The 25,885-nt window shown below is 50.2% G+C and overlaps 1 protein-coding gene across 1 annotated transcript in view; it reads left to right on the top strand.

Moving 5' to 3' along the window:
* Positions 1 to 3,903: 3,903 nt before the first annotated feature.
* Positions 3,904 to 25,885, top strand: part of spred3 (sprouty related EVH1 domain containing 3) — a 47,958-nt gene continuing 25,976 nt past the window's right edge. The window contains exons 1-2 of the mRNA XM_085973573.1: positions 3,904 to 4,077; positions 6,292 to 6,460. Of these exons, the coding sequence (XP_085829699.1) occupies positions 3,934 to 4,077; positions 6,292 to 6,460 (313 nt within the window). The 5' untranslated portion in view covers positions 3,904 to 3,933. The remainder of the gene's footprint in view (positions 4,078 to 6,291; positions 6,461 to 25,885) is intronic.

The raw sequence follows: 25,885 nt of genomic DNA, 5'->3' as shown, positions 1-25,885 counted from the left end.
GCTGCTTAGACAGCTGGTTGACCTCACAGCAGCTCTCCGCTGGGAATCCCCGTCAACTTCTGCTGATTTCGGTCACGTTGTGGGGGAAAAGCCCGGAATTCTCGCCACAGAGACCGCGAGATCTTTGCGCGAGCCTTCCTGCGAGGCCAGCGGCCAACTTCGCCGCTGAGCGCAAAAATCCAGGCCGTGGAGACTCGGAAAACGACATGGGAGGAGTGACCTCGTCACTTTAACGCATGGAGAGTTGGAATCGGACCTGGGAATGATGATGCAAAGGTGGGCGGGAATGTAAGTTGTGAAGAGGATGCAAAGAGGCTTCAAGGGGATATAGACAGGCTCGGTGAGTGGGCAAGAACATGGCAAATGGAATATAATGTGGAGAAATGTGAAGTTATCCACGTTGGTAGGAAAAATAGTACTTTTTAAATGGAGAGAGATTGGGAAATGCTGGTGTTCAGAGGGACCTGGGTGTCCTTGTACACGAATCACTGAAAGTTAACATGCAGGTACAGCAAGCAATTAGGAAACAAATGGTACGTTGGCCTTTATTACAGGAGGATTTGAGTATAAGAGTAAAGATGTCTTACTGCAATTATATAGGGCCCTGGTGAGACCACACCTGGAGTATTGTGTACAGTTTTGGTCTCCTTACCTAAAGAAGGATATACTTGTCATAGAGGGAGTGCAACGAAGGTTCACCAGACTGATTTTTGGGATGGGGGGATTGTCCTATGAGGGGAGATTGAGTAGACTAGGCCTATATTCTCGAGAGTTTAGAAGAATGAGAGGTGATCTCATTGAAACATACAAAATTCTTACAGGGCTTGACAGGGTAGATGCAGGGAGGATGTTTCCCCTGGCTGGGGAGTCTAGAACCAGGGGTCACAGTCTCAGAATAAGGGGTCGGCCATTTAGGACTGAGATGAGGAGAAATTTCTTCACTCAGAGGGTGGTGAATTTTTGGAATTCTCTACCCCAGAGGGCTGTGGAGGCTCAGTCGTTGAGTATATTCAAGACAGAGATCGATAGATTTTTGAATTTTAAGGGAATCAAGGGATATGGGGATAGTGCAGGAAAGTGGAGATGAGGTAGATGATTAGCCATGATCTTATTGAATGGTGGAGCAGGCTCGAAGGGGCAAATGGCCTACTCCTGCTTCTATTTCTTATGTTCTTATGACAGACCCGTCACTCTCAATGTTGAAACAATTTGGAGAAGCAATTTAAAAAGCAGAGAGGACATTGGTTCTGTGTTAGTGGGGCACAGTTCTACAGTGAGTGGCTCCGATGAGGCTTAATAATGTACTGGGCAGTCCTCGTTTGGAATACTGTGTGTAATTCGGATCACCTGACTTCAAGAGGAATGTGCATGCATTGGGAGGGTGCAGAAAAGAGCAACAGAAATGATCCCAAGTGTAAAGGGAATGTGGTAGGGGGAAGATTAGAGCAGCTCCAGTTCCTAGTGCACAGAAAAGGCTGAACAAGATGGAGTACCTCTGAGGTATTTAAACTTTTAAGAGGTATCGATGAAGTGAACCCAGAATATTACCTCAAGGTTAGGCAGGACAATCTGTAGGGTACGATAGCACAGTGGTTATGTTACTGGACTAATAATCCAGAGGCTTGGACTAATAATCTGGAGACATGAAATTAAATTCAGTTAATTAATTAAATCTGAAATAAAAAGCTAGTGTCAGTAATGGTGACCATGAAACGATTGTCGTAAAAACCCTTCACTAATGTCCTTTAGGGAAGGAAATCTGCCGTCCTTGCCCGGTCTGGCCGATATGTGACTCTAGACCCACAGCAATGTGGTTGACTCTTAACTGCCCTCCTGAAATGGCCGAGCGAGCCACTCAGTTTTATCTAAACTGCGACAAAAGCTACACGGACTGCAGCGGTTCAAGAAGGCGGCTCACCACTACTTTCTCGAGGGCAACTAGGGATGGGCAATAAATGCTGGCCTTGCCAGCGATGCCCATGTCCCGTGAACGAATAAAACATTTTTAAAAATCTAAATTTAATGCAGCTCTTAGCGAGAAAAAAAATCTTTACTCAAAGAGTGATGGAATAATCTGCCATGCAAGGTACTGGAATCAAATGTTAATGTACGGTTGGATGTGAGTTGGAATCTTCAAAGGACGAATTCAATGGGCTGAATGGTCTTTTCCCATCGTTAACTTTTTCTTATTTTGTTTGGCGTGTATATATACCATGGAACACGACAAGTTGCTAGTTGCATGTGCCGTGACGTGTGTATATACCATGTGTGCATTGTGACATGTGCGCACATGCTTGTGCCCTGTGGTGCCTGTGTACATGCATGGCTCACTGTGGCATGGGCATATGTTGTGTTGCGTGTTTTGCTCTGTAATACATGTCCATGGACATGCTCCACTGCCCATAACAACGTGTGCATGTTTGTATTGGACAGAGTGGGCCGGGAGGTATTAGGCAAAACTTTATCAGGCGATTACAGAGCGTGGAGTTCATGAGAGGGTAGGTTGTCCAGTAGGAGCAGGCTTGTTGAGCTGAATGGCTTCTTTTCATTCCATGTTTCCTTGTGTTCCTAGTCACAGAACGGTGTCCCAGTCTGCCACTAAAGCTTGAAGAGTTTAAGAGCAGCCAAGAATGAGCAAAGGGCCACTGGGCCCATCAAGCTGAAGCCTCTGGTAAATCAGATTGCAGTTCCCGGCATCCCGCCTACTGGGAAGATGCAGTCTGAAAAGCTCATGCTTGGGGAGGATGACAAGAATGTGAACTACTGCTACATAAGAACATAAGAAATAGGAGCAGGAGTCGGCCATTCGGCCCCTCGAGCCTGCTCCGCCATTCAATGTGATCATGGCTGATCTGATCTTGGCCTCAACTCCACTTCCCTGCCCGCTCCCCATAACCCTCGACTCCCTTATCGTTCAAAAATCTGCCGCTCTCCACCTTAAATGCTGTTCCTAAGTCTGAGGTGGGAGCTATACTCCGATCCTCCCCAAAGGTGATACCAGACGTTAGATCCAGGGAACAACAATCAGGGAGGACTGGGGCTCTATGCTCCAGAAAAGAGAAGACAGGGAGGTGACCTGATTGAGGTCTTTAAAATTATGAAGGGGTTTGATAGGGTAGAGGTAGAGCAGATGTCTCTACTTGTGTGGGAGTCCAAAACGAGTGGGTCATAAGTATAAGATAGTCACTGATGAAATCCAACAAGGAATTCAGGAGAAATTTCTTTGCCCAGAGAGTGGTGAGAATGTGGAACTTCCTACCATATAGAGTGGTTGTGGCAAATGGCATAGATACTTTTAAGGGGAAGCTAGAAAAGTAGTGAGGGAGAAAGGACTAGAAGGTTATGGTGATAGGGTGAGATGAAGAGGGAAGGGAGGAGGCTCGTGTGGAGCATAAACACCGGCATAGACCAGTTAGGCTGAATGGCCTGTTTCTGTGCTGTACATTCTATGAAATACCTCTTCACCACCTCCCCCCCATCCTCCCATGTTATCTCTTCTTCCCTCCCTGGATCTCTGTCCCTCCCTCACTGGATCTCCCTCATTCGCTTACTAATCACCTTCCCTCCCTCCCTTCCTAGCACCCTCTCTCTTTCAGTCCCTGAATCTCTCTCTTGCTCTTCCTAGATCTCTCTCCCAGGATCTTTCTCCTCACTCCTGGAAGATCACTCCTACCCTCTTGGGATCTCTCTCTCTCTCTCTCTCTCTCTCCCTCCCTGGATCTCTTTCACTCTCCCTGAATCTCTCTCTCTCTTCCTCCCTCCCGGGATCTCTCTCTCCCTTCCTCCCGGGCCCTGTCTCTCCTTCTCTCTTCGGGCCTATCCCTCCCTCGCTCCCTGGATCTCCCTCTCTCTCTCTCCCCCTTCAATCTCTCCATGTCTCATGGGAATGTGTATTTCTCTGACAGCTATGTGGTGCGGGTTCGAGCTGTAGTGATGACCCGCGACGACTCCAGTGGAGGATGGGTGCCGCTGGGAGGAGCGGGCCTCAGTCACGTCATGATCTGCAAGGTCGCGCGCTCAGACGGGAGCAGCCAGAGCGGCTTCCTGATCCGTGGAGAGCGGCTCCGGGACCAAGCGGTAAGTGGTCACATGATGGTCGGCGGTCACATCCCTGGGCAAGAAAAGAAGCAGCTCAGGCCTCAAGGCGCCCTCTTTGGGATTGGTGGAGTTCCCAAGGAAAATGCCAGGAGTGTCTCCACATTAGTCAAAGCAAGAGCTTCTGTAGGCAGCTAGGTCCTAGGTGTACATTCTTGTTCGATTCTTCAATCCTGAGATAGCTGGTGGGACCGAAATTATAAACCATGGTTAAATACAAAGAGAGAACTTGTATTTCTATAGTGCTCTTTCACGACCTCAGGATGACACAAAGCGCTTTACAGCCAATTAAATACTTTTGAAGTGTAGTCACTGTTGTAATGTAGGAAACGCGGCAGCCAATTTGTGCACAGCAAGACCCCACAAACAGCAATGTGATAATGACCAGATAATCTGTTTTTAGTGATATTGGTTGAGGAATAAATATTGACCAGGACTCTGGGGAGAACTCCCCTGCTCTTCTTCGAAATAGTGGCCATGGGATCTTTTACGTCCACCCGAGAGAGCAGACGGGGCCTCGGTTTAACGTCTCATCCAAAAGACGGCACCTCCGACAGTGCGACACTCCCTCAGCACTGCACTGGGAGTGTCAGCCTGGATTTTGTGCTCAAGTCTCTGGAGTGGGACAACCTTGTGACTCAGAGGCAAGAGTGCTACCATGTGCACTGTGTAAAAAAAAGACGCTGACTGAAAGAAGGAGTTAGATATATTTCTTAAGGCTAAAGGGATCAAGGGATATGGGGAGAAGGCAGGGACAGGGTACTGAATTTGGATGATCAGCCATGATCTCATTAAATGGCGGAAGAGGCTCGAGGGGCCGAATGGCCTACTCTTGCTCCTATCGTCTATGTTTCTAAAGGCTGGGCTACCGTTGTAACCCATGAGTCAGTCATTGGAGAGGGTTGCAGGAATGCCACTTGGTAACTGGGCTCATTGTGAAGGACATTGCAGCCGTTCGCCCTCACCCCGTCACACGGCTGGTGCAGCAGGTTGTGGAACCCAGTATGTGCCAAGGAATCACCATCAGCCCTGCCAGCCAGTGACTACAGCTGAAAAACTCCAAGTCACCAACCTACCAGGACAGAGTGCTGAGGAATAAAGCAACCGGCCAGCTTGAATCTGTCACCCAATCATGTTCGATCCTCCCTCCATCTCCCCTCCGTGTTCCATCGTCCTTCCATGTCGCATCATCCCTCCATATCCCATCCCCTCCAAATCCGATCGCCCCTCTGCATCCCACCCTCCCTCCGTATCAAAATTTCCAAACTGAGATTGATAGATTTTACAAAAGCAAAATACTGCGGATGCTGGAAATCTGAAATATTAACAGAAAATGCTGGAAATACTCAGCAGGTCAGGCAGCGTCTGTGGAGAGAGAAACAGAGTTAATGTTTCAGGTCGATGACCCTTCGTCAGAACTGGAAAAAGTTGGAGCTGGAACAGATTTTTAAGCAAGTGTAGGGGCCGGGAAAGAACAAAGGGGAAGGCGGGAGAGATTAAGAGGCAAAAGGGATGATGGTGCAAGGCAAAAGGAGATGGTAATGGGACAAGTAAAGAAACAGAAGTGACTCTAGATGAAGTGTAAATGGCACTGGCAGAATGATCGACAGCTGCCATGTGAGAGAGAGAGAAAAAAGATAGGGGCCGAGGTTATGGTCTGAAATTATTGAACTCGATGTTGAGTCCTGAAGGCTGTAAAGTGCCTAATCGAAAGATGAGGTGCTGTTCCTCGAGCTTACATAAGAACATAAGAAATAGGAGCAGGAGTCGGCCATTCGGCCCTTCAAGCCTGCTTCGCCATTTAACAAGATAGATTTTTTTTAGGTTATGGAACCAAAGTGGGTAGATGGAGTTAAGATTAAGATCAGCCACAACTTAATTGAATGGCGGAACAGGCTCGAGGGGCTGAATGGCCTTTTCCTATGTGTCCAATACTCCTTCCACCTCTGGCCTTTCCCTCCTCCGCCATTTAACCGGGAGTGAGAGATTAAAGAGGAAAAGAAGAGTCAGTGTATTAGGATATTAGCCAAAGCGGGATAATCGTTTCTCCAACATTGTTGTGTGTATTTAATAGAAGAAAGAATGGTATAAAGCAGGAATTAGCTCCTGATTTAAGGATGTGGCTTCTGTAGTAATGAAGCCTGAGAAGACTGACCAGACAAGGCCTCCTATTCTCGCTGTGTTCTCCTTCTACAGATGATCCTGGAATGTGGCCTCAAGAAAGACCTCATTTACAACAAGGTGAATCCCATCTTTCACCACTGGAAAGTAGATGATGACAAGTTTGGCCTCACCTTCCAGAGTCCTGCTGATGCAGTCACCTTTGAACGGAGCATTCAGAGTGCCATTGAGGAAATGGCAGACGGTAGGAGCAAGCGGTGGTTTCTTTGAATCTAATTTTCCACAGCAAAGCTTGATAAAAGTGAGAAAGGTCGTTTAGCTCCTCTTGTGGCAGGGTGCTGGGCTCCCAGTCTAAGGCCCAGTGATGCAGTGTTGGACTCCAGGTTAAGGCCCAGTGAAACAGTGTTGGACTCCCAATCTAAGGCTCAGTGATACAGTGTTGGGCTCCCAGTGTAAGGCCCGGTGATACAGTGTTGGACTCGCAGTCTAAGGCCCAGTGATACAGTGTTGGGCCCCCAGTTAAAGCCCGTGATACAGTGTTGGACCCCCAATCTAAGGCTCAGTGAAACAGTGTTGGGCTCCCAATCTAAGGCCCAGTGATACAGTGTTGGACTCCCAATCTAAGGCCCAGTGAAACAGTGTTGGGCTCCCAATCTAAGGCCCAGTGATACAGTGTTGGACTCCCAATCTAAGGCCCAGTGAAACAGTGTTGGGCTCCCAATCTAAGGCCCAGTGATACAGTGTTGGACTCCCAATCTAAGGCCCAGTGAAACAGTGTTGGGCTCCCAATCTAAGGCCCAGTGATACAGTGTTGGACTCCCAATCTAAGGCCCAGTGAAACAGTGTTGGGCTCCCAATCTAAGGCCCAGTGATACAGTGTTGGACTCCCAATCTAAGGCCCAGTGAAACAGTGTTGGGCTCCCAATCTAAGGCCCAGTGATACAGTGTTGGACTCCCAGTCTAAGGCCCAGTGATACAGTGTTGGACTCCCAATCCAAGGCCCAGTGATACAGTGTTGGGCTCCCAGTCTAAGGCCCAGTGATACAGTGTTGGACTCCCAATCTAAGGCCCACTGATGCAGTGTTGGACCCCCAATCTCAGGCCCAGTGATAACAGTGTTGTGATCCCAATCTAATGCCCAGTGATACCATGTTGGACTCCCAGTGATACAGTGTTGGGCTCCCAATCTAAGTGCCCAGTGATACAGTGTTGGACTCCCAGTCTAAGGCCCAGTGATACAGTGTTGGACACCCAGTCTAAGGAGGCCCAGTGATACAGTGTTGGACTCCCAATCTAAGGCCGAATGATACAGTGTTGGGCTCCCAGTCTAAGGCCCAGTGATACAGTGTTGGACTCCCAATCTAAGGCCCAGTGATACAGTGTTGGACCCCCGGTGAAGGGCCAGTGATACAGTGTTGGACTCCCAATCTAAGGCCCAGTGATACAGTGTTGGACTCCCAGTGATACAGTGTTGGGCTCCCAATCTAATGCCCAGTGATACCATGTTAGACTCCCAGTGATACAGTGTTGGACTCCCAGTCTAAGGGCCCAGTGATACAGTGTTGGACTCCCAGTCTAAGACCCAGTGATACAGTGTTGGACTCCTAACCAAGGCCCAGTGATACAGTGATGGACCCCCAGTCTAAGGCCCAGTGATACAGTGTTGGACCCACAATCTAAGGCCAAGTGATACAGTGTTGTACTCCCAGTCTAAGGCCCAGTGATACAGTGTTGGACCCACAATCTAAGGCCCAGTGATACAGTGTTGTACTCCCAGTCTAAGGCCCAGTGATACAGTGTTGGACCCCCAATCTAAGGCCCAGTGATACAGTGTTGGACCCACAATCTAAGGCCCAGTGATACAGTGTTGGACCCACAGTTAAGGCCCAGTGATACAGTGTTGGACGCCCAGTCTAAGGCCCAGTGATGCAGTGTTGGACACCCATTCTAAGGCCCAGTGATACTGTGTTGGACGCCCAGTCTACGGCCCGTTGATACAGTGTTGGACTCCCAGTCTACGGCCCAGTGACACAGTGTTGGACTCCCAGTCTAAGGGCCCAGTGATGCAGTGTTGGACTCCCAGTCTAAGCCCGAGTGATACAGTGTTGGACCCACAGTTAAGGCCCAGTGATACAGTGTTGGACTCTCAGTGATACAGTATTGGACTCCCAGTCTAAGGGCCCAGTGATGCAGTGTTGGACTCCCAGTCTAAGGCCCAGTGATGCAGTGTTGGACTCCCAGTCTATGGCCCAGTGACACAGTATTGGACTCCCAATCTAAGGCCCAATGATACAGTGTTAGACTTCCAGTCTCAGCCCCAGGAATATAGTGTTGTGCTCCCAATCTAAGGCCCAGTGATGCAGTGTAGGACTCCCAAAACTAGGATACAGTGTTGGACCCACAGTTAAGGCCCCGTGTTACAGTGTTGGACTACCAGTGATGCAGTGTTTGACTCCTAGTCTTAGGCCCTGTGATACAGTGTTGGACTCCCAGTCTACAGCCCAGTGATACAGTGTTCGACTCCCAGTCTAAGGCCCAGTGCTACAATGTTGGAATCCCAGTCTTAGGCCCAGTGATACAGTTTTGGACTCGCAGTCTGAGGCCCAGTGATACAGTGTTGGGATCCCAGACTAAGGCCGAGTGATACCTTATTTGGCTCCCACTCTATGGCCCAGTGATAAAGTGTTGAACCCCCTGTTAAGGCCCGGTTACACAGTGTTGGACCCCCAGTCTAATTCGAGTGATACAGGGTTGGGCTCTCAATCTAAGGCCCAGTGATAAAGTGTTGTGCTCCATGCCTAAGTACCAGTGATACAGTGTTGGACCCTCACTCTAAGGCCCAGTGATGCAATGTTGGGCTCCCAATCTAAGGCCCAGTGATAAAGTGTTGAACCCCCAGTTAAGGCCCAGTGATACCGTGTTGTGCTCCCAGTCTAAGGCCAATGATACAGTGTCGTACTCCCAATCTAAGCCTCGGTGGCACAGTGTTGGTCCACCAGTTAATGCCCAGTGATGTAGTGTTGGGCTCCCAATCTAAGACCCAGTGATACGGTGTTGGACTCCCCGTGAAACAGTGTTGGGCTCCCAATCTAAGGCCCAGTGATACCGTGCTGGACCCCCAGTCTAAGGCCCAGTGATACAGTGTTAGAATCGCAGTCTAAGGCCCAGTGATACAGTGTTAGAATCGCAGTCTAAGGCCCAGTGATACAGTGTTGGACCTTTAATCTAAGGCCCAGTGATACAGTGCTGGGCACACAGACTAAGGCCCTGTGATACAGTGTTGGACTCCCAGTCTATGGCCCAGTGATACAGTGTTGGACTTCCAGTCTAAGGCCCTGTGATACAGTGTTGTACTCCCAGTCTATGGCCCAGTGATACAGTGTTGTACTCCCAGTCTATGGCCCAGTGATACAGTGTTGTACTCCCAGTCTATGGCCCAGTGATACAGTGTTGGACTCACAGTCTAAGGCCCAGTGATACAGTGTTGGACTTCCAGTCTAAGGCCCAGTGATGCAGTGTTGGACTTCCAGTCTAAGGCCCAGTGATACAGTGTTAGACTTCCAGTCTAAGGCCCAGTGATGCAGTGTTGGACTTCCAGTCTAAGGCCCAGTGATACAGTGTTGGACTCCCAGTCAAAGGCCCAGTGATACAGTGTTAGACTTCCAGTCTAAGGCCCAGTGACACAGTGTTGGACTTCCAGTCTAAGGCCCAGTGATACAGTGTTGGGATCCCAGACTAAGGCCAAGTGATACCTTATTTGGCTCCCACTCTATGGCCCAGTGATAAAGTGTTGAACCCCTTGTTAAGGCCCGGTTACACAGTGTTGGACCCCCAGTCTAATCCGAGTGACACAGGGTTGGGCTCTCAATCTAAGGCCCAGTGATACAGTGTTGTGCTCCATGCCTTAGGCCCAGTGATACAGTGTTGGACTCCCAGTCTAAGGCCCGGTGATACAGTGTTGGACCCTCAATCTAAGGCCCAGTGATGCAGTGTTGGGCTCCCAGTCTAAGGCCAATGATACCGTGTTGTACTCCCAATCTAAGCCTTGGTGGCACAGTGTTGGTCCACCAGTTAATGCCCAGTGATGTAGTGTTGGGCTCCCAATCTAAGACCCAGTGGATACGGTGTTGGACTCCCCATGAAACAGTGTTGGGCTCCCAATCTAAGGCCCAGTGATACCGTGCTGGACCCCCAGTCTAAGGCCCAGTGATACAGTGTTAGAATCGCAGTCTAAGGCCCAGTGATACAGTGTTGGACCTTTAATCTTAGGCCCAGTGATACAGTGTTGGTCTCCCACTCTAAGGCCCAGTGATACAGTGCTGGGCACCCAGACTAAGGCCCTGTGATACAGTGTTGGACTCCCAGTCTATGGCCCAGTGATACAGTGTTGTCCTCCCAGTCTATGGCCCAGTGATACAGTGTTGGACTCCCAGTCTAAGGCCCAGTGATACAGTGTTGTACTCCCAGTCTAAGGCCCAGTGATACAGTGTTGTACTCCCAGTCTATGGCCCAGTGATACAGTGTTGGACTCCCAATCTAAGGCCCAGTGACACCGTGTTGTACTCCCAGTCTATGGCCCAGTGATACAGTGTTGGACTCACAGTCTAAGGCCCAGTGATACAGTGTTGGACTTCCAGTCTAAGGCCCAGTGATGCAGTGTTGGACTTCCAGTCTAAGGCCCAGTGATACAGTGTTAGACTTCCAGTCTAAGGCCCAGTGATGCAGTGTTGGACGTCCAGTCTAAGGCCCAGTGATACAGTGTTGGACTCCCAGTCAAAGGCCCAGTGATACAGTGTTAGACTTCCAGTCTAAGGCCCAGTGACACAGTGTTGGACTTCCAGTCTAATGCCCAGTGATACAGTGTTGGGATCCCAGACTAAGGCCAAGTGATACCTTATTTGGCTCCCACCCTATGGCCCAGTGATAAAGTGTTGAACCCCTTGTTAAGGCCCGGCTACACAGTGTTGGACCCCCAGTCTAATCCGAGTGACACAGGGTTGGGCTCTCAATCTAAGGCCCAGTGATACAGTGTTGTGCTCCATGCCTTAGGCCCAGTGATACAGTGTTGGACTCCCAGTCTAAGGCCCAGTGATACAGTGTTGGACCCTCAATCTAAGGCCCAGTGATGCAGTGTTGGGCTCCCATGCTAAGGCCAATGATACAGTGTTGTACTCCCAATCTAAGCCTCGGTGGTACAGTGTTGGACCACCAGTTAATGCCCAGTGATGTAGTGTTGGGCTCCCAATCTAAGACGCAGTGATACGGTGTTGGACTACCTGTGAAACAGTGTTGGACTCCCAGTCTAAGGGCTTGAGTGATACAGTGTTGGACCCTCATTCTAAGGCCCAGTGATACAGTGTTGGGCTCCCAGTTAAGGCCCACTGGTACAGTGTTGGGCTCCCAATCTAATGCCCAGTGATACAGTGTTGCACTTCCTGTGATACCATGTTGGACCCCCAGTTAAGGATCACTGGTACAGTGTTGGGATCCCAATTTAAGGCCCAGTGATGCAGTGTTGTTCTCCCACTCTAATCCAAGTGATACAGTGTTGGGCTCCCAATCTAAGGCCCAGTGATACCGTGCTGGACCCCCCAGTCTAAGGCCCAGTGATACAGTGTTAGAATCGCAGTCTAAGGCCCTGTGATACAGTGTTGGACTCCCAGTCTAAGGCCCTGTGATACAGTGTTGGACTCCCAGTCTAAGGCCCTGTGATACAGTGTTGTCCTCCCAGTCTATGGCCCAGTGATACAGTGTTGGAGTCCCAGTTTTATGAAGGGGAAGTCATGTTTGACAAATTTGCTCGAATTCTTTGAGGACGTAACATACAGGGTGGATAAAGGGGAACCAGTGGATGTAGTGTATTTGGACTTCCAAAAGGCATTTGACAAGGTTCCACACAAAAGATTACTGGTCAAGATAAAAAATCATGGGATTGGGGGTAATATACTGGCATGGATGGAAGATTGGCTATCTAACAGAAAACAAAGAGTTGGGATAAATGGTTCATTCTCGGGCTGGCAATCAGTAACTAGTGGTGTTCCGCAGGGGTCAGTGCTGGGACCCCAACTCTTTACAATCTATATTAACGATTTGGAGGAAGGGACCGAGTGCAACATATCCAAGTTTGCCGATGATACAAAGATGGGAGGGAAAGCAGTGAGTGAGGAGGACATAAAAAACCTGCAAAAGGACATAGACAGGCTAAGTGAGTGGGCAGAGATTTGGCAGATGAAATATAATATTGGAAAGTGTGAGGTTATGCATTTTGGCAGAAAAAATCAAAGAGCAAGTTATTATCTAAATGGAGAGAAACTGCAAAGTGCTACAGTACAAAGGGATCTGGGGGTCCTGGTGCATGAAACACAAAAAGTTAATATGCAGGTGCAGCAGGTGATCAGGAAGGCCAATGGAATCTTGGCTTTTATTGCAAGGGGGATGGAGTATAAAAACAGGGAAGTCTTGCTGCAGTTATACAAGGTATTGGTGAGGCCACACCTGGAATACTGCGTGCAGTTTTGGTTTCCATATTTAAGAAAATATATACTTGCTCTCGAGGCGGTTCAGAGAAGGTTCACTCGGTTGATTCCGGAGATGAGGGGGTTGACGTATGAGGAAAGGTTGAGTAGGTTGGGCCTCTACTCATTGGAGTTCAGAAGAATGAGAGGTGATCTTATCGAAACATATAAGATTGTGAGGGGGCTTGATCGGGTGGATGCGGTGAGGATGTTTCCACTGATGGGTGAGACTAGAACTAGGGGGCATAATCTTAGAATAAGGGGCTGCCCTTTCAAAACTGAGATGAGGAGACACTTCTTCACTCAGAGGGTAGTAAATCTATGGGCCTAGAAATTCAGTATAGCCACGTTTGGGGCGCTACAGCCGGGTGGTCGCTAAATTTTGCGCCCGGCGCAACTTAGCGCCACCTTCGCCGATATTCAGTTGCATCACCCCAAGCGGTTGCTGCTGCGCTAAAGCAGGCGATGCACGACCATCATAAGGCGCTAAGCCGGCGAGCCGGGGAGCTACCACCGAGGGCGGGCGCAGCGCAGGTGCGGCGAATTGCTGATTGAAGGCAGACACGCTGGCGCCGGTCAGCTCTTAAAGGGGGAGGGTCGACTTGTTTGGCTGCCATGCCCTGCACACTGCAGCCCTGAAGCAAGGCCTGACCATTGCTGGTTCATCAGTTCTATGCCCTGGACCATGGGGAAGCCCACTATTCTTCCAAATCCCATTGTACGCTCTTGCTGCTTGTCCAGGGTCATGGGGAAGGAGATGTACTGACGTCTCCTTCTGAAAAGGGCATTGTTCACCTGGCGGATGCAGCAATGTACCGCGAACTGGGAGATGTTGGCAATGTCCCCAGTAGCGGATTGGAAGGAGCCGGTGGCATAGAAGTTGAGAGCCACCGTCACCTTCACTGCCACCGACAGAGACGTCCTGCTCCTCAGCTGTGGCTGCAGATCTCTGCGAAGCAGGTGGCAGATCTCAGTGACCACCTCCCTTCTGAATCGCAGCCTCCGAACACACTGCTCCTCAGACATGTTCAGATATGAGAACTGCTGGCGGTATACCCTGGGTGGGTAAGGCCTCCTGTGCCGACACCTGTTGGCCCTTCTCCGTCTGGCCATGACTGGCACTCTCTCACGGCGTCTCTGATCCCTTTGAATGCAATGCAGAAAGCCAACGTTTCCACCCATTGTAGCCCCCATTACAGTATATGTGGCGACTCAAGGCTATGGCACTAAAAGTGAAATCCAAGTGCAAAGCTCTGGCCTGAAGCCAGAAGTACCTGTGCGAGCGCTGAGTCAAAGCAGAAAGCTCTCTGCCTTTGTCTCTCACACAGAAGGATTGGCACAAAATGGCTGTCACTTATAATGCAGGAGGAGTCCCCTTTAAATAGCGCCCCCCGCGCCCCGCAGCGACTGGGAACCGTTCCCCTCTGCCAGTCGCTGGGGGCGCCAGGCGCAAAGAAGGGCGGCGCCACTGAAGTTCCGGTTCGGGGCGCACCAAGGGCGTTGCACCATGAAATGACGTCACGATCTGCGCGCGCAGCTGAGCGGGCGCTGCGGTTTAGCGCCGCCGCTAAATCTTGAGTGAAGTTCGCGAGAGGCGCAGATCGCGCCGCGCCCGGGCGCTAGCCGCTTAGCGCCCCACTTCTCCTCCTCCTAAGGCGCTAGCGGCTGGCGCTAACAACTGAATTTCTAGGCCATGGAATTTGCTACCTCAGAAATCTGTGGAAGCTGCGACACTAAATAAATTTAAATCGGAGATAGACAGTTTCCTAGCAGATAAGGGAATTAGGGGTTACGGGGAGAGGGCAGGGAGGTGGACGTGAGTCTAGATTCGGATCAGCCATGATCCTATTGAATGGTGGAGCAGGCCCGAGGGGCCGTATGGCCTACTCCTGCTCCTACTTCTTATGTTCTTATGTTAAGGCCCAGTGATACAGTGTTGGACTCCCACTCTAAGACCAAGTGATACAGTGTTGGACTCCCAGTATAAGGGCTTGAGTGATACAGTGTTGGACCCTCATTCTAAGGCCCAGTGATACAGTGTTGGGCTCCCAGTTAAGGCCCACTGGTACAGTGTTGGGCTCCCAATCTAATGCCCAGTGATACAGTGTTGGACTTCCTGTGATACCATGTTGGACCCCCAGTTAAGGATCACTGGTACAGTGTTGGGATCCCAATTTAAGGCCCAGTGATGCAGTGCTGGTCTCCCACTCTAATCCGAGTGATACAGTGTTGGGCTCCCAATCTAAGGCCCAGTGATACCGTGCTGGACCCCCAGTCTAAGGCCCAGTGATACAGTGTTAGAATCGCAGTCTAAGGCCCAGTGATACAGTGTTAGAATCACAGTCTAAGGGCCCAGTGCTACAGTGTTGGACCCTTAATCTAAGGCCCAGTGATACCGTGTTAGAATCGCAGTCTAAGGGCCCAGTGCTACAGTGTTGCACCCTCAATCTAAGGCCCAGTGATACAGTGTTGGACTCCCAGTCTTAGGCCCAGTGATACAGTGTTGGGCTCCCAGTCTTAGGCCCAGTGATACAGTGTTGGACTCCCAGTCTCAGGCCCAGTGATACAGTGTTGGACCCCCAGTAAAGGCCCAGTGATACCGTGTTGGACTCCCACTCTAAGACTAAGTGATACAGTGTTGGACTCCCAGTCTAAGGGCCCAGTGATACAGTGCTGGACTCCCAGTGATAAACTATTTGACTCCCAGTTTAAGGGCCCAGTGATGAAGTGTTTGTCTCACAGTTTTAGGCCCAGTGATACAGAGTTGAACTCCCAGTCTACGGCCCAGCGATCCAGTTTTGGACTCCCAGGCTAAGGCCCAGTGACACAGTGTTGGACTCCCAGTCTTAGGCCCAGTGATACAGTGTTGGGCTCCCAGTCTTAGGCCCAGTGATACAGTGTTGGACTCCCAGTCTCAGGCCCAGTGATACAGTGTTTGACTCACAGTCTATGAGCCCAGTGCTACAGTGTTGGACCCTTAATCTAAGGCCCAGTGATACCGTGTTAGAATCGCAGTCTAAGGGCCCAGTGCTACAGTGTTGGACCCTCAATCTAAGGCCCAGTGATACAATGTTGGACTCCCAGTCTTAGGCCCAGTGATACAGTGTTGTCCTCCCAGTCTATGGCCCAGTGATACAGTGTTGGAGTCCCAGTTTTATGAAGGGGAAGTCATGTTTGACAAATTTGCTCGAATTCTTTGAGGACGTAACATACAGGGTGGATAAAGGGGAACCAGTGGATGTAGTGTATTTGGACTTCCAAGAGGCATTTGACAAGGTTCCACACAAAAGATTACTGGTCAAGATAAAAAATCATGGGATTGGGGGTAATATACTGGCATGGGTGGAAGATTGGCTATCTAACAGAAAACAAAGAGTTGGGGTAAATGGTTCATTCTCGGGCTGGCAATCAGTAACTAGTGGTGTTCCGCAGGGGTCAGTGCTGGGACCCCAACTCTTTACAATCTATATTAACGATTTGGAGGAAGGGACCGAGTGCAACATATCCAAGTTTGCCGATGATACAAAGATGGGAGGGAAAGCAGTGAGTGAGGAGGACATAAAAAACCTGCAAAAGGACATAGACAGGCTAAGTGAGTGGGCAGAGATTTGGCAGATGAAATATAATATTGGAAAGTGTGAGGTTATGCATTTTGGCAGAAAAAATCAAAGAGCAAGTTATTATCTAAATGGAGAGAAACTGCAAAGTGCTACAGTACAAAGGGATCTGGGGGTCCTGGTGCATGAAACACAAAAAGTTAATATGCAGGTGCAGCAGGTGATCAGGAAGGCCAATGGAATCTTGGCTTTTATTGCAAGGGGGATGGAGTATAAAAACAGGGAAGTCTTGCTGCAGTTATACAAGGTATTGGTGAGGCCACACCTGGAATACTGCGTGCAGTTTTGGTTTCCATATTTAAGAAAATATATACTTGCTCTCGAGGCGGTTCAGAGAAGGTTCACTCGGTTGATTCCGGAGATGAGGGGGTTGACGTATGAGGAAAGGTTGAGTAGGTTGGGCCTCTACTCATTGGAGTTCAGAAGAATGAGAGGTGATCTTATCGAAACATATAAGATTGTGAGGGGGCTTGATCGGGTGGATGCGGTGAGGATGTTTCCACTGATGGGTGAGACTAGAACTAGGGGGCATAATCTTAGAATAAGGGGCTGCCCTTTCAAAACTGAGATGAGGAGACACTTCTTCACTCAGAGGGTAGTAAATCTATGGGCCTAGAAATTCAGTATAGCCACGTTTGGGGCGCTACAGCCGGGTGGTCGCTAAATTTTGCGCCCGGCGCAACTTAGCGCCACCTTCGCCGATATTCAGTTGCATCACCCCAAGCGGTTGCTGCTGCGCTAAAGCAGGCGATGCACGACCATCATAAGGCGCTAAGCCGGCGAGCCGGGGAGCTACCACCGAGGGCGGGCGCAGCGCAGGTGCGGCGAATTGCTGATTGAAGGCAGACACGCTGGCGCCGGTCAGCTCTTAAAGGGGGAGGGTCGACTTGTTTGGCTGCCATGCCCTGCACACTGCAGCCCTGAAGCAAGGCCTGACCATTGCTGGTTCATCAGTTCTATGCCCTGGACCATGGGGAAGCCCACTATTCTTCCAAATCCCATTGTACGCTCTTGCTGCTTGTCCAGGGTCATGGGGAAGGAGATGTACTGACGTCTCCTTCTGAAAAGGGCATTGTTCACCTGGCGGATGCAGCAATGTACCGCGAACTGGGAGATGTTGGCAATGTCCCCAGTAGCGGATTGGAAGGAGCCGGTGGCATAGAAGTTGAGAGCCACCGGCACCTTCACTGCCACCGACAGAGACGTCCTGCTCCTCAGCTGTGGCTGCAGATCTCTGCGAAGCAGGTGGCAGATCTCAGTGACCACCTCCCTTCTGAATCGCAGCCTCCGAACACACTGCTCCTCAGACATGTTCAGATATGAGAACTGCTGGTGGTATACCCTGGGTGGGTAAGGCCTCCTGTGCTGACGCCTGTTGGCCCTTCTCCGTCTGGCCATGACTGGCACTCTCTCACGGCGTCTCTGATCCCTTTGAATGCAATGCAGAAAGCCAACGTTTCCACCCATTGTAGCCCCCATTACAGTATATGTGGCGACTCAAGGCTATGGCACTAAAAGTGAAATCCAAGTGCAAAGCTCTGGCCTGAAGCCAGAAGTACCTGTGCGAGCGCTGAGTCAAAGCAGAAAGCTCTCTGCCTTTGTCTCTCACACAGAAGGATTGGCACAAAATGGCTGTCACTTATAATGCAGGAGGAGTCCTCTTTAAATAGCGCCCCCCGCGCCCCGCAGCGACTGGGAACCATTCCCCTCTACCAGTCGCTGGGGGCGCCAGGCGCAAAGAAGGGCGGCGCCACTGAAGTTCCGGTTCGGGGCGCACCAAGGGCGTTGCACCATGAAATGATGTCACGATCTGCGCGCGCAGCTGAGCGGGCGCTGCGGTTTAGCGCCGCTGCTAAATCTTGAGTGAAGTTCGCGAGAGGCGCAGATCGCGCCGTGCCCGGGCGCTAGCCGCTTAGCGCCCCACTTCTCCTCCTCCTAAGGCGCTAGCGGCTGGCGCTAACAACTGAATTTCTAGGCCATGGAATTTGCTACCTCAGAAATCTGTGGAAGCTGCGACACTAAATAAATTTAAATCGGAGATAGACAGTTTCCTAGCAGATAAGGGAATTAGGGGTTACGGGGAGAGGGCAGGGAGGTGGACGTGAGTCTAGATTCGGATCAGCCATGATCCTATTGAATGGTGGAGCAGGCCCGAGGGGCCGTATGGCCTACTCCTGCTCCTACTTCTTATGTTCTTATGTTAAGGCCCAGTGATACAGTGTTGGACTCCCACTCTAAGACCAAGTGATACAGTGTTGGACTCCCAGTATAAGGGCTTGAGTGATACAGTGTTGGACCCTCATTCTAAGGCCCAGTGATACAGTGTTGGGCTCCCAGTTAAGGCCCACTGGTACAGTGTTGGGCTCCCAATCTAATGCCCAGTGATACAGTGTTGGACTTCCTGTGATACCATGTTGGACCCCCAGTTAAGGATCACTGGTACAGTGTTGGGATCCCAATTTAAGGCCCAGTGATGCAGTGCTGGTCTCCCACTCTAATCCGAGTGATACAGTGTTGGGCTCCCAATCTAAGGCCCAGTGATACCGTGCTGGACCCCCAGTCTAAGGCCCAGTGATACAGTGTTAGAATCACAGTCTAAGGGCCCAGTGCTACAGTGTTGGACCCTTAATCTAAGGCCCAGTGGTACCGTGTTAGAATCGCAGTCTAAGGGCCCAGTGCTACAGTGTTGCACCCTCAATCTAAGGCCCAGTGATACAGTGTTGGACTCCCAGTCTTAGGCCCAGTGATACAGTGTTGGGCTCCCAGTCTTAGGCCCAGTGATACAGTGTTGGACTCCCAGTCTCAGGCCCAGTGATACAGTGTTTGACTCACAGTCTATGGGCCCAGTGCTACAGTGTTGGACCCTTAATCTAAGGCCCAGTGATACCGTGTTAGAATCGCAGTCTAAGGGCCCAGTGCTACAGTGTTGGACCCTCAATCTAAGGCCCAGTGATACAATGTTGGACTCCCAGTCTTAGGCCCAGTGATACAGTGTTGGGCTCCCAGTCTAATCCGAGTGATACAGTGTTGGACCCCCAGTAAAGGCCCAGTGATACCGTGTTGGACTCCCACTCTAAGACTAAGTGATAAACTATTTGACTCCCAGTTTAAGGGCCCAGTGATGAAGTGTTTGTCTCACAGTATTAGGCCCAGTGATACAGAGTTGAACTCCCAGTCTACGGCCCAGCGATCCAGTATTGGACTCCCAGGCTAAGGCCCAGTGACACAGTGTTGGACTCCCAGGCTAAGGCCCAGTGACACAGTGTTGGACTCCCAGGCTAAGGCCCAGTGACACAGTGTTGGACTCCCAGGCTAAGGCCCAGTGACACAGTGTTGAACTCCCAGTCTAAGGCCCAGTGACACAGTGTTGGACTCCCAGGCTAAGGCCCAGTGACACAGTGTTGGACTCCCAGGCTAAGGCCCAGTGATACAGTGCTGGACTCCCAGGCGAAGGCCCAGTGACACAGTGTTGGACTCCCAAACTAAGGGCCAGTGACACAGTGTTGGACGCCCAGTCTACGGCCCAGTGATGCAGTGTTGGACTCCCATTCTAAGCCCCAGCGTTACAGTGTTGGGCTCCCAAACTAAGGGCCAGTGATACAGTGTTGGACCCACAGTTAATGCCCAGTGATACATTGTTGGACTCTCAGTGATACGGCCCAGTGATCCAGTGTTGGACTCCCAGTGTAAAGCCCAGTGATACAGTGTTGGATTACCAATCTAAGGCCCAGTGCTACAGTGTTGTACTCCCAGTCTAAGGCCCAGTGATACAATGTTGGATTCCCAATCTAAGACCCAGTGATACAGTGTTGGACTTCCAGTCTAAGGCCCAGTGATACAGTGTTGGACTCCCAGTCAAAGGCCCAGTAATACAATGTTAGACTTCCAGTCTAAGGCCCAGTGATGCAGTGTTGGACTTCCAGTCTAAGGCCCAGGAATACAGTGTTGTGCTCCCAAACTAAGGCCCAGTGATACAGTGTTTGACTCCCAGTCAAAGGCCCAGGGATACAGTGTTAGACTTCCAGTCTAAGCCCCAGGAATACAGTGTTGTGCTCCCAATCTAAGGCCCAGTGATGCAGTGTAGGACACCCAAAACTGGGATACAGTGTTGGACCCACAGTTAAGGCCCAGTGTTACAGTATTGGACTCCCAGTCTAAGGCCCAGTGATACAGTGTTGGGCTCCCAATCTAAGGCCCAGTGATACCGTGTTGGATCCCAGTGATACATGGTTGGACTCCCAGTCTAAGGGCCCAGTGTTACAGTGTTGGACTCCCAGTCTAAGGGCCCAGTGTTACAGTGTTGGACTACCAGTCTAAGGCCCTGTGATACAGTGTTGGACTCCCAGTCTACAGCCCAGTGATACAGTGTTCGACTCCCAGTCTAAACCCAGTGATACAGTTTTGGACTCGAAGTCTGAGGCCCAGTGATACAGTATTGAGCTCTCAATCTAAGTCCCAGTGATAAATTGTTGGAACCCAGGTCTAAGGCCCAGTGATAAAGTGTTGGACTCCCAATCTAAGGCCCAGTGATACAGTGTTGGACCACCAGTTAATGCCCAGTGATGTAGTGTTGGGCTCCCAATCTAAGACCCAGTGATACGGTGTTGGACTCCCCGTGAAACAGTGTTGGACTCCCAGTCTAAGGGCTTGAGTGATACAGTGTTGGACCCTCATTCTAAGGCCCAGTGATACAGTGTTGGGCTCCCAGTTAAGGCCCACTGGTACAGTGTTGGGCTCCCAATCTAATGCCCAGTGATACAGTGTTGGACTTCCTGTGATACCACGTTGGACCCCCAGTTAAGGATCACTGGTACAGTGTTGGGATCCCAATTTAAGGCCCAGTGATGCAGTGTTGGTCTCCCATTCTAATCCGAGTGATACAGTGTTGGGCTCCCAATCTAAGGCCCAGTGATACCGTGCTGGACCTCCAGTCTAAGGCCCAGTGATACAGTGTTAGAATCGCAGTCTAAGGCCCAGTGATACAGTGTTAGAATCGCAGTCTAAGGGCCCAGTGCTACAGTGTTGGACCCTTAATCTAAGGCCCAGTGATACCGTGTTAGAATCGCATTCTAAGGGCCCAGTGCTACAGCGTTGGACCCACAATCTAAGGCCCAGTGATACAGCGTTGGACTCCCAGTCTTAGGCCCAGTGCTACAGTGTTGGACCCTCAATCTAAGGCCCAGTGATACAGTGTTGGACTCCCAGTCTTAGGCCCAGTGATACAGTGTTGGACTGCCAGTCTAAGGCCCAGTGATACAGTGTTGGACCCTCAATCTAAGGCCCAGTGATACAGTGTTGGACTCCCAGTCTCAGGCCCAGTGATACAGTGTTGGTCTCCCACTCTAAGGCCCAGTGATGCAGTGTTGGTCCCTCATCTTAGTCCCAGTGATACAGTGCTCGTCTCCAAGTCTAAGACCCAGTGATACAGTGTTGGACTCCCAGTCTAAGGCCTAGTGATGCAGTGCTGGACTCCCAGTCTAAGACCCAGTGATACAGTGTTGGACTCCCATTCTAAGACCCAGTGATACAGTGTTGGACTCCCAGTCTAAGACCCAGTGATCCAGTGTTGGGCGCCCAGTGATACAGTGTTGGACTGCCAGTCTAAGGCCCAGTGACACAGTGTTGGACTCCCAGTCTAAGGCCCAGTGATACATTGTTGGGCCCACAGTTAAGGCCCAGTGATACAGTGTTGGGCTCCCAAACCAAGGGCCAGTGATACAGTGTTAGACTCCCAGTCTGAGGCGCAGTGATACAGTGTTGGACTCCCATTCTAAGACCCAGTGATACAGTGTTGGACTCCCAGTCTAAGACCCAGTGATCCAGTGTTGGGCACCCAGTGAAACAGTGTTGGACTGCCAGTCTAAGGCCCAGTGACACAGTGTTGGACTCCCAGTCTAAGGCCCAGTGATACATTGTTGGGCCCACAGTTAAGGCCCAGTGATACAGTGTTGGGCTCCCAATCTAAGGCCCAGTGATACAATGTTGGACTCCCAGTCTAAGGGCCCAGTGATGCAGTGTTGGACTTCCAGTCTAAGGCCCAGTGATACAGTGTTGGACTCCCAGTCAAAGGCCCAGTGATACAGTGTTGGAGTCCCAAACTAAGGCCCAGTGATGCAGTGTTGGACTCCCAATCTAAGGCCCAGTGATGCAGTGTAGGACTCCCAAAACTGGGATACAGTGTTGGACCCACAGTTAAGGCCCAGTGTTACAGTGTTAGACTCTCAGTGATACAGTATTGGACTCCCAATCTAAGGGCCCAGTGATGCAGTGTTGGACTCCCAAAACTGTGATACAGTGTTGGACCCACAATTAAGGCCCAGTGTTACAGTGTTGGACTCTCAGTCTAAGGCCCAGTGATACAGTGTTGGACTCCCAAAACTGTGATACAGTGTTGGACCCACAATTAAGGCCCAGTGTTACAGTATTGGACTCCCAGTCTAAATCCCAGTGATAGTGTTGGACTCCCAGTCTAAGGCCCAGTGATAAAGTGTTGGACCCCCAGTTAAGGCCCAGTGATGCAGTGCTGGACTCCCAGTGATACAGGGTTGGACTCCCAGTCTAAGTGCCCAGTGATACAGTGTTGGACTCCCAGTCTAAGGGTTAGTGATACAGTGTTGGATCCCAGTGATACAGAGTTGGACTCCCAGTCTACAGCCCAGTGCTACAATGTTGGGCTCCGAATCTAAGACCCAGTGATAACGTGTTGAACCCCCAGTTAAGGCCCAGTGATAAAGTGTTGGACTCCCAGTCTAAGGCCGCATGATACGGTGTTTGACTCCCCGTAATACAGTGTTGGACTCCCAGTCTAAGGCCAAGTGATACATTGTTGGGATCCCAGACTAAGGCCGAATGATACCTTATTGGCTCCCAATCTATGGCCCAGTGATAAAGTGTTGAACCCCCTGTTAAGGCCCAGTTACATAGTGTTGAACGCCCAGTCTAATCCGAGTGATACAGGGTTGGACCCTCATTCTAAGGCCCAGTGATACCATGTTAGAATCGCAGTCTAAGGGCCCAGTGCTACAGTGTTGGACCCTCAATCTAAGGCCCAGTGCTACAGTGTTGGACCCTCAATCTAAGGCCCAGTGATACAGTGTTGGACCCTCAATCTAAGGCCCAGTGATACAGTGTTGGACTCCCAGCTTTAGGCCCAGTGATACAATGTTGGGCTCCCAGTCTTAGGCCCAGTGATACAGTGTTGGCCCCCCAGTTAAGGCCCAGTGATGTAGTGTTGGGCTCCCAGTCTAAGGGCTTGAGTGATACAGTGTTGGACCCTCATTCTAAGGCACAGTGATACAGTGTTGGACTCCCAGTCTAAGGCCCAGCGATACAGTGTTGGACCCTCAATCTAAGGCCCAGTGATACAGTGTTGGACTCCCAGTCTAAGGCCCAGCGATACAGTGTTGGACTCCCAGTCTAAGGCCCAGTGATACAGTGTTGGACCCTTAATCTAAGGCCCAGTGATACAGTGTTGGACTCCCAGTCTAAGGCCCAGCGATACAGTGTTGGACTCCCAGTCTAAGGCCCAGCGATACAGTGTTGGACTCCCAGTCTAAGGCCGAATGATACAGTGTTGGACTCCCAGTCTAAGACCCAGTGATACAGTGTTGAAACCCAGTTAGGTCCCAGTGATACAGTTTTGGAGTCCCAGTCTAAGGCCCAGTGATACAGTGTTGGATCCCAAGTTAAGGCCTAGTGATACAGTGTTGGGCTCCCAATCTAAGGCCCAGTGATAAGCGTTCGCCCTTATTACCCCTCTGAAACATAGAAACATAGAAGATAGGAGCAGGAGTAGGCCACTGGGCCCCTCGAGCCTGCTCCGCCATTCAATGAGATCATGGCTGATCAGCCAAACTCAGTACCCTGTCCCTACTTTCTCCCCATAGCCCTTGATCCCTTTAGCCTTAAGAAATATATCTAACTCCTTCTTTAATATATTTAATGAATTGGCATCAACAGCCTTCTGTGGTAGAGAATTCCAGAGGTTCACCACTCTCTGGGTGAAGAAATTCCTCCTCATCTCTGTCCTAAATGGCTTATCCCTTATCTTTAGACTGTGACCCCTGGTTCGAGACTCCCCTGCCATCGGGAACATCCTTCCTGCATCTAGTCTGTCTAGTCCTGTTAGAATTTTATAAGTTTCAATGAGATCCCCTCTCATTCTTCTAAACTCCAGCGAATATAAGCCTGATCGACCCAATCTCTCCTCATACGTCATTCCTGCCATCCCAGGTATCAGCCTGGTGAATCTTCGCTGCACTCCGTCCATGTCAAGAACATCCTTCCTCAGATAAGGCGACCAAAACTGCACACAATACTCAAGATGTGGTCTCACCAAGGCCCTGTACAACTGCGGCAAGACATCCTTGTTCCTGTTTTCGAATCCTCTCGCTACGAAGGCCAACATACCATTTGCCTTCTTAACCGCCTGCTGCACCTGCATGCTTACCTTCAGCGACTGGTGCACAAGGACACCCAGGTCTCGTTGCACTTCCCCTTTTCCCAATCTATTGCCGTTCAGACAATAATCTGCCTTCCAGTTTTTGCCACCAAAGTGGATAACCTCGCATTTATCCACATTATACTGCATCTGCCATACCTCTGCCCAATCACCCAACCTGTCCAAATCATACTGGAGTTTCTCAGCATCTTCCTCACAGCACACACACCCACCCAGCTTTGTGTCATCTGCAAACTTGGAGATATTACATCTAGTTCCCTTGTCTAGATCATTAATATATATTGTGAATAGCTGGGGTCCTAGCATCGATCCCTGCGGTACCCCACTAGTCACTGCCTGCCACTCGGAAAAAGAGCCGTTTATTCCAACTCTTTGCTTCCTGTCTGCCAGCCAGTTCTCTATCCAAGTCAGTACCTTGCCCCCAATCCCATGTGTCTTAATTTTGCACGCTAACCTCTTATGCGGGACCTTATCGAAAGCCTTCTGAAAGTCCAAATACACCACATCCACTGGTTCTCCCTTATCTATTCTACCAATTACATCCTCAAAAAATTCCAGTAGATTAGTCAAGCACGATTTACCTTTTGTAAATCCATGTTGACTTTGTCCGATCCTGTCACTGTTTTCCAAGTGCTCTGCTATTACATCCTTTATAATGGACTCTAGCATTTTCCCCACTACCGATGTCAGGCTACCAGTCTGTAATTCCCCGTTTTTTCTCTGCCACCTTTTTTGAATAGTGGGGTTACATTAGCTACCCTCCAATCCATGGGAACTGTTCCAGAGTCTATAGAATTTTGGAAGATGACCAGCAATGCATCTATTTCTAGGGCCACTTCCTTAAGTACCCTGGGATGTAGATTATCAGGCCCTGGGGATTTATCGGCCTTCAATCCCGTCAATTTCCTTAACACCATTTCCCTACAAATACTGATTTCATTCAGTTCCTCCCTCTCATTAGACTCTATGGCCTAGAAATTCAGTATAGCCACTTTTGGGGCGGTAAAGTCGGGCGGCCGCTAAAGTTTGCGCCCGGCGCAAAGTCGCGCCCCCTTCGCCGATATTCAGTCGCATCG

The sequence above is a fragment of the Somniosus microcephalus genome, chromosome 34 (assembly GCF_052327205.1).
Source record: "Somniosus microcephalus isolate GS21.2 chromosome 34, FLI_Smic_1.0, whole genome shotgun sequence".
NCBI lineage: Eukaryota > Metazoa > Chordata > Chondrichthyes > Squaliformes > Somniosidae > Somniosus > Somniosus microcephalus.
The sequence above is the reverse complement of the archived record's forward strand: the minus strand, read 5'-3'. Positions and strand labels throughout refer to the sequence as shown.